This window comes from Glandiceps talaboti, chromosome 16 (assembly GCF_964340395.1).
Source record: "Glandiceps talaboti chromosome 16, keGlaTala1.1, whole genome shotgun sequence".
Classification (NCBI taxonomy): domain Eukaryota; kingdom Metazoa; phylum Hemichordata; class Enteropneusta; family Spengelidae; genus Glandiceps; species Glandiceps talaboti.
Genome location: NC_135564.1, coordinates 3753872 through 3763495, shown reverse-complemented (window position 1 = coordinate 3763495; position 9624 = coordinate 3753872). Strand labels below are relative to the sequence as shown.

Genomic DNA, 9624 nt, shown 5'->3' with positions numbered 1-9624 from the left:
TATCACATGATAAATTCAAACCACTGGTCGCATCTTCATTTCTGAGTGTTTCAGTGAATAGTAGTAACCTCTCCAGCTGCTCCAAATGATTCCACTAGCATAGGCCGTATGTTCCCCATGTAAATATTGTCCATTCAGATTACAATTATGACAACCTGTGTACCACCAAGCTCCTTTGTATCTACGTGCGCAGGATGACTTAGCCTGATTGTCGTTATCTCTGTTCATTGTAGAAAATTTCATGTCCTTGTGTCCGGTGAATGCATCACCTGAAACAGTGAAACAAAGTACACAGTCAAGGCCCTTGTAGCTGTAATTAAGCCTTGAGTAGCGTCGTGGAGGGAGTTTTAGCTCTTTCCTTTCCCCTATCTAGTGAAAAGTGAGAGACAAATCCCCCACATGACTGAACTTTTGGCTACTGTACTTTGTCATTAAATATTTGCCAGTTGAAAAAACGGTTCAACCATTCTTATCTGAATTAGAATTTATAATTACTAATCATACAGTGATGGTACTGTACACACTGGTTGACATCCATTTGTACACACGCCTTACCAAGGGTGTATTAGGGGAGATACATCCATGGTCTTACTGACCGTTTGCTATTTAGCTAATTGCAAGTTCATGAGACGCTGATAAGGTTTGATTACTAGGGGGATCATTCATTCTTCTATAAGTTACCAGTACAAAAAACGTTAGTAAGTCGAATCTTAGAAGAACTAAAATGATGAAAATGTCCCAGTTAGAGCTACTGGGGCCTAGAAATTATTAGGTTATTAGTCTATTAGGGTTTGTAAATATGAACATGTGTTACATCAGAACAAAGTCAAAACCATCCCTCTCCAGCCACCTCTCACTCCCCTAGTCTATTTCTTCCTCTATCTCCACTCCCACAGTCTGCCTGTCTGTATGTATGTATGTATGTATGTATGTATGTATGTATGTATGTATAATGTATGTCTCCCCCCTCTCTCTCTCTCTCTCTCTCTCTCTCTCTCTCTCTCTCTCTCTCTCTCTCTCTCTCTCTCTCTCTCTCTCTCTCTCTCTCTCTCTCTCTCTCTCTCTCTCTCTCTCTCTCTCTCTCTCTCTCTCTCTCTCTCAACACGTATAGCGAACTTTTCATAACGATGTTACAAGAAGAAAACTGAACACTCCACTAGATCTGATTTAGCATTGCAGACATACAGCTGTACCGAATTATCCCAATGCATGCACTTTCCCAGTGTTCTTGTGTTAACAAATGAGATACGTATCTCTGTTATGTCACTGCCAAACATCCTCATCTTCTCAATGGTAACCGCATCATACCTGCAGTGCCAGAGTAGTATCCCAAAATCAACTTATAACCGCTGAATGAATCACCAACACGGAAGTAGTCGTATGAAGCAAACGCTCTGCTACCTTCAAAATCCTCCAAATCTACTCGTAGTTTATAGATTCTCTGATTGGTTAGACGAAATAATTTATCATTGCCCATCCAGAACTCCGAATTCATGTGACCAAATCCGTTCTTATATGACGCCCAGTTGCGGTAGAAATCCAAACTGCCGTCCATTCGTCTTTGGAACACCTAACACGGGAAGTAATCAATTAGAATAGTAGGAGAGGTAATGGAATGGTTTTGTCTGTCTGTCTGTCTGTCTGTCTGTCTGTCTGTCTGTCTGTCTGTCTGTCTGTCTGTCTGTCTGTCTGACTGGGTATATCTCAAACACTACTGCACCTAATTTTATTGAAACTTGCTATACATCTTCTCTATGCTATTTTAAAGAACTGATTGTTATAGTAAACATATCACAATGTTATGCATATTAATGAGATATTTGCAAAATTAATGGTTTTCAGACTATCTGAAGCATGCAAGCTTCAAATTTCATGTAATTTTGGTACATATGTTGACTATATCAAAGCGCACGCGTCATACAAAGTTTGTTGGTGTAGATTTTAGATTTTTTAAAGGAGTTATTTGTATAATTAATGCTTTTCGATAATGAGGCAATATTTTTAGAGTGTAAGCTTCAAATGAAATATAATTTATTCTTATTTCATTTTGAAACTGAATCAAATCAATGATGTCATAATAATGTGACGGAGTTCATCCTCAAACCAATCCATTTGATACAGAATCTTCGACTTTAGTTTTTTTTTTTTACCTAACCTGAATTTATACCTTTCGAACCTTGTTTGTGAGTTGTGTGAGATGTTTTTTTCTACATATCAACGACGCTTATAGTATTCTTCGTGCTAAGAGACTGGTCAGGGTTTTTTTGCGAGGGTGGGGTGGATTTTTTCAACCTCTATCTAAAAGTCTCTGATCCCCCTCTCTGTAAAACTAAAGACACGTCGATCCCTATCAAGTATTTCTAACAACTTAATGACCCTATAGCCTCCATCATGCTAATAGATCACCTCTTGATATAGTCAGAACTCAACCCTGCTATTTAGGGATGGTACATAAACTATTCTAAGACATAATTTAGTACATGTCTATTTACTACATGTCTAGAAAACTCCTTTTGTGTCATCAGCTGTGATAACAACTCCAGGAGACGAGTCACACTAGGTCAGTTTAATCGTTGTTTAACTTTTACGTTTAACATTTTTCGTAAATCATCCTTGTTAAGAAGCTTATAAACTCAATCTGTGTCACTTTTATGCCTCTGAAAACTGTATCCGAACGATGTATGTTTGTTTTCCCCAGTTCACTTTTTTACAAATAATCACGCAATCTCCTGAACTTAGAGCCCTTGTTTGTAAAGAGACACGAATTTATAGCATGCTCTTTTTATATTAGACAGTTTATTCCCATCCCGTGATCGACAGTTAATGCCGTGACTTGGTGACACTGCAACCAACATTCCATAAACGCATATCAAGGGTCACGTCGCCCGGTATAAACCAGTATATATTAAATTACACATTTGCAGACAAATATACATTAGCTTGAAACGAAATATGGTAATTCATAAGACTGTAATAATGAAATTTCACAGATTGACACGTCTTCCAATTACCTGATAGGAAATGAGATCGTGTGCTATCTATTAACTTAGGGAATCGTTCGTATATCACTCAGCAACAAGTAATACCTGGAACTGTTGTCCAACTTGACAGCTACATCTTCCCATAGGGATAAAAACATAACATGTTTAAATTTACTATGTATTTATCCCTCTAGGGATAAACAATTTTTGAATTAAACTGTCGACAGTGCCCTTGGTTTATCCCGATCGGTATAATTAGGGGATATTCCTGACTGAACTTTATCTTTTTACTTTTTCGTTTATTTTTAATCATCTAATTAATGAGTTTGACAGGAATTAACACCAAATAATTATATCCACTAAATCCGACAAGTTCGGAAGAGAAATTGTTACTGACGTCGAGTTTCATTATTGCCACCACCACCACCACCACCACCACCACCACCACCACCACCACCACCACCACAACTACCAGCACCATTATCGATCTTTATCAATTGCTATCGTTATCGATTCTTACCATTATCAATTTTTATTGTTATCAGTTATCATTCAAAAACAGTTTCATACCATACGCTTTGTACAATTACCAATGATGGCTTGACAGAATGTTTTGAGCTTGTATAGACCTTTTTAAGAGTAATCAGTATTTTTTTATGTCTTACCTTTCTTTAGCTTTTTAACATTTCATTAGGAATCATTCTTAAAACATTTTAGCCTTGCTGTCTGTACTCTTTTAGTCTGTGTTTTCCTGTGTATTTGCGATTTTAAATTGTATGATTTCAACCACCACTTTGTGTTTGGTTGTAAAATAAAGATGATAATAATGATAATAATAATTTATTATTAATTATTGTCGTTATCAATTGTTATCATTATCAATTGTTATCAACCATTCTCAATTATCATTCTTATCAATCACAATTTAAGTGTAAAAGATCTGTATCAATGATCTTCAATCATCATCAACTACTATTGTATACACATTAGTGTGAAGTTCACCAAGCGGACATATGTAATATAATCGTCCAGTAATACCCCCATGGGACACACAGACAGGAAGAACAGCGCCCCCACAGTCAATTGTACAAAGGAATATTACTATTTCTCGAGTTACAACGATGCTCGATGGCGCAACTTACCGTCCATCCACCCGAGTCTGTCTCCATATCACAATAAACACTAAATGGCCCATCGTCATCATCAGGTTGTATGATGTAATTACCACTCGTTGAATGACCACTTTGGAGCACATCATAGCAATCACGATAACCTACAAACAGATAAACGACCTCCTTCAGTCAATCTGTATTTCATACCTTATTACCACAGTTAGGAATCACATTTAACACTCCATCATGCAAATATTTACCGCCACACTGAAAATGAAGAATGTGTTTCCAACATTACACTTAGAGAGTAATAGTATAGTTGGAGTGACGTTATAAAAGAGAGACCGTATCAAAATGTCAAATGATTGAGTGTAGTTCGTTAGATAAAATTGACATAGCAATCTGTTGGGGGAACAAAGTTAATAAGCTAATGTCGCGCTGGTGACGTCAGACATGGTGCCGATATGACCTGAAACCACAAGGCTCATAAATTAAAAACAGGCGGTGTGACCCATGTTGAAACAACCACCAAAATAGTACAAATCGAATAACTTGCATGATAGTTCATAAAGTGCAAGACCAGTTGTGATAAATTAAAATACATTATGGTATGTATACGTATATGCTGAAAGGTTCAACGACCTTTCTTCCTCTTCAGTTCTGTGACCGTACTCTCTCATTTTTCATTCCGGAATACTATTAGTAAATGGTAAACTAGCCTATTATAAACCGCAATCACTTCTTTAAAATACGCAAATAACTTTGTACACCCCAAAAGATTCTTCGTATTGGGAGAGTATCTTTCTCTTTGAGGCAACTTTTTTTTCTGCAGTTCATGACCGGGAGAATGTGTGTATTCGGAGAAAAGTTTTCCTATGGAAAACGGGCAAGGACTCTCCTAGCCCATAATATGCTTCAGAATGTAAAGAAGTCTTGTATAGCCAATACGGGTAGAATGATATGGGTCTCTATGACTGCTGTGTTGTGTATTATTCTATTCCGTTCACTATATGATATACCATGTGACGTCAATGCAACGTCATCGATAATGCTTTACATTCTGAAACATAATAAAGTAGCCACTTGGATGATAAATTGACTGTTATTTGGGATTGTTTAAATTCATAAACGACCCTGCTAAGTTTTCCTACTAAAAAAGTGTGAAAAAAATACAGAAAGTCCGTGTTTGTAACTCAATAAATTGGAAAAATCTAGAAGGTGTCTGAAAATGTTTGTTATTGCACGTACAATCACAACAATAACAAACATTGTTTGATTTTATCATTTATTGAAAGGACTTGGTATATGTTGTTTCACATAGTTTTTGTTCATGTAGGAAAACAGGGTAGAGTTGTTTTATGAATACAAAATTCAACATATCTCAGTTTATCATCAATTGGCCACTTTAAGTGTCACGAGTGTCGGGGGGGGGGGTATTCTTTGAAGTACCGCCTTGACGTCACTATGCAAGTATATGCAATCATAGACAGTGGATTCCCCCCCCCCCCACTGTCTATGATGCAATGTGTATATATCGTTGACCACCAGTAATCTTTACCACGTTATTTATCAAAGTTGTTTGGACAAGTATATTTGTAGAGGAGTCTGTTAGACTACTGAATAACCCAACATACCATACATACACATGCATCTGAAACTACCCTTGGCAGGAACATGAGCTCGCAGCCAATATTGACAGTAAACACGCAACCTTTCGCTTTAGAACGTCTCAGACAATTACCAGTTTACAGAAGATCTGAAAGCTTGAAGTTTGATGTACTGACCAACTTTCACCCCACCCCACCCCATCCCACACACACACGCACATGTTATGCCTACTTGCCAGGTGTTAAAATTGGTACCTTGAATCCCCTCTCGTAAATAGAGTCCCTCTAACTTCACTTTTGGATAATTAATCACATTTACAACAAAATAATCGACATTACATATGTACAAGATATTGAGTTGCATATCGTAGAGAGCATATAAACGTGGCCATATCACCTAACACATGTAAATTGCATAATTTGATATCCGTATCCAATAATAACATATAGCTAATATATCGTCAATTAAGTATAACATAATTGACAGTACTTACGTGAAGTGTTGTATTTAGATAGAAAAGCTTGGCTGAACTCTTGAAAACTTTCTTGTAGTGCGATTGTCCTCCGCTCCAAGCTATCTAGCTTGTTTACCACACCGAGGATGGTTTGATTTGCAGGACAGTTGGGTACGTCGACACGGATGTGGTTCTCTGGGTTACAGATAGCGTAGGGGGACGTGAGACTCACTGATTGACGACTGTTGGGGTGTCCTTGAACATCATCCAGTGCCAAGCCGATTGCGGCTTGTAAAGTGAAAATAAAAGACAGGGTTGTGACAGACCTTTCCAGTACATCCATGTCTTGGTGTAGTCGGTGAAATATGAGAGTCTACTATACTTAACCCAGCTATGAGCTCGGAATGCTCTAATGTGTGTAGTTGACATTTTATTCTGGCCGATAACCTTGCGTTGTATTTTAACTTCAGGTAAAATGTAATCACGTCAACTCATTAAATAAATCTAAAAAAAAATAAAAATCAAACATTTTTTAAAATAAAAAGTTCTTTTTACCACGCTCTTGGAAGATCGTAATTTTCATTTGTCTAGTCTTAAATTTTCAATTTAATTAAATTTATTACTTTTTGTTATTAATATGTTGATAGACCCACTTGATACGTGACAACCCCTTGACGTAGATACACGGAAGTCTATGATGATGACAACGTGGCAAAATTAACAGTACAAAAATGTTTAAATATGTGCACTAATGTCCACAATAACTGGGTTTTTTTTTACCTGGTGTCATTTTCATAGTTTCTCTCTACCAAACTTTCATTTGCATGTAGAACGATGTGCGAGAGAGAGAGAGAGAGAGAGAGAGAGAGAGAGAGAGAGAGAGAGAGAGAGAGAGAGAGAGAGAGAGAGAGAGAGAGAGAGAGAGAGAGAGAGACAGACAGAGAGACAGAGAGAGAGACAGAGAGAGAGAGAGACAGACAAACAGACAGACAGACAGAGACAGAGACAGACAAACAGACAGACAGAGATAGAGATAGACAAAGAGACAGAGAAACAAACATACACAGACAGACAGACAGACAGACATACTTACATACATACATACATACATACATACATACATACACACACACATACACACGCGTGCGTACGTACGTACGTACGTACGTACGTACATACATACATACATACATACATACATACATACATACATACATACATACATACACATACACATACACATACACATACACATACACATACACATACACATACACATACACATACACATACAAAGACAGACAGGGAGTGAGAGGGGCGGGGGAGAGAGGGAAAGTAAGGGGAGACAGACAGAGCATTGACACAACTAAACTTATAATCATCTGTTAAATCGTACGTGACGACACCATTTACATTATGGAATACTGAGAAAGAACACCCTGGCCGATGGAACATGTCAAGAGATAACATTTCCTAGAAATCAAATCTTTAAATACGAAATATGTAAACTTTTATTTATTTATTTCCTTTTTCTTGTGTCAAAGTGTCAGAGTGAAAAATAACCCCTACAAATGTCAAACTTCTCCTGGACACACAATTCAATACAGGTTTTCACGGGTGAGTAGATACTCCGCAGTCTCCTGGATCATGTATATGTGAATACAAATTTAAAAAATCCTTATTAACTGATTGGAGTCTGTGGCACGTATAATTTGGGTCAAACAATCAAGATATGAGGTTGATAGGGTAGGTTACTAGATTCCTACTGTATGTTAGGTTATCAAGTTGAGAGACTGGGTTATCCTAAAGGTCCCCATCCCACGATATCGTTCATTGTAGGTCTGAACTTGTGCTACGTGTGTATGTAAAATGTATAGCTCAAGTTTCCCAGGCTGTTGTGACGAGAATCCCTCGAGATTTATGGTACAGCTTTTGGGACTCCCTCCGAAAACCATATTTATATATATTTAATCGAACATGTAAGCCCTCGGGTTCTAACACGTAATTATTCCCTGGGATAGGGAATTCCTTCAGGTTACTAGAGTACACATACGAAATAAAATAGACTACGTGTGCGAAGAAATACACAGAAATATAAAACACTGCAAAATACATGTAGTACAAAATGAGAATCGAAGATCGATTACATTTTAGCATTATCAACAATTTATGTGTAGATGCATAGACGTCGTTGGCGATAGAAGGATAGCAAACTTCCGCAAAATATCAAAGGAAGGTGATTGTTTACTCAAGTGATGTGGGTTGGAATCTAACTGTTATGTTTACACCTTGACACTGATAAGCCTGACGTAACATTGGAACTAGACTTGACTTTCACACGCAAAGACGATGGCGTTAAAATTGTGTAAAGAAACTTTGCAAATAGTTTTTCTTAAAGGCTTTAACATCGCCATTTTTCTTGCACAGGTATACTATTATGGTATGTACCGACAACGTTTGAAATTTAAGCTAACACTCTCTCCAACGTCTATATGGTAGATACTTCGTAACAGTTACTGTCTTGTCTCGTGTTTGAACATACATCTATATAATGGTGGGCATTAATTATAACATATAACATTTTCATAATATATTAGTGTTATCAATTTTTGGATCATTTCACAAATTTTAAAGTTTGGAACATTCATTCTAATATTAAGAGTAATGTCTTTTAATGTCGGAAATACGGAAATGTACCTAAAGATGTCAATGCTTTACAAAGAAAGCTTGTCCTATCCTCTAAGGGGACTTTCTGAATGTCTTCTTTTCTTTCCGATAAGGAATGCACGAGCAAAAAAAGCAAATAAAGATAAAGATATCAGTCTAAAGAAGCACCAAAACTTAACTTTTCTCCTTCAGCTTTAACATTTTATTGTATTTCTGATATACTTTTTGGAAGCAATAACCGTACGTGTTCAGTATATTATACACTTGTCATGAATAAGTTATGGTTTCGATAGCTTTATCAGAATATACGCATACACATATCATGATTTATTGCAAAGAGACGTGACAGGCGGGGTGTTTCTTCGATGGCGATAATAGCGGGGCATTCTGGGATGTGTCCTTTTCGTGATCCGTAGTCAAGTCGTGACTGCTGATTGGTCAAATCTCTTCCTCATTGTCAGAAGTCGCTTGTTACATAGTGGTTATCAAATTTGTAATGTAATGGTAAAATAAATTATTTGAATCCCAACATTTTAAAGTAGTTAAGATTAAGTTTTAAAGTGGTAATAACTAAATTGATGTTTTTGTTGTGTGAAATTTTGTTTATTTTTACTTTTAAGTCATGCGAAAAGGCCAATTTAATCATTTATTTGGACGCCAAGTTTTCTTTCAATACGTGGTCAGGCGTTAATTCTCTAGAACATATGCCAGCTGAGTGCAATATGAAATATGCGTTACCAGCGAGACATTGAAATCTTATACTGTTCAGGGTTGATAGTTGTATATCTGTGAGACGTGCCAG

The 9624-nt window shown here is 36.9% G+C and overlaps 1 protein-coding gene across 1 annotated transcript; it reads right to left on the bottom strand.

The window, feature by feature from the left end:
• On the bottom strand, window positions 1-6498 carry LOC144447675 (ryncolin-1-like). Its single transcript, XM_078137753.1, has 4 exons — window positions 6195-6498; window positions 4124-4254; window positions 1309-1570; window positions 1-269 (listed from the first exon to the last, which is right to left on the bottom strand). Exons 1-4 carry the CDS (start codon window positions 6496-6498, stop codon window positions 16-18), a joined length of 951 nt encoding a protein of 316 aa, XP_077993879.1. The 3' UTR covers window positions 1-15.
• Window positions 6499-9624: the final 3126 nt, after the last annotated feature.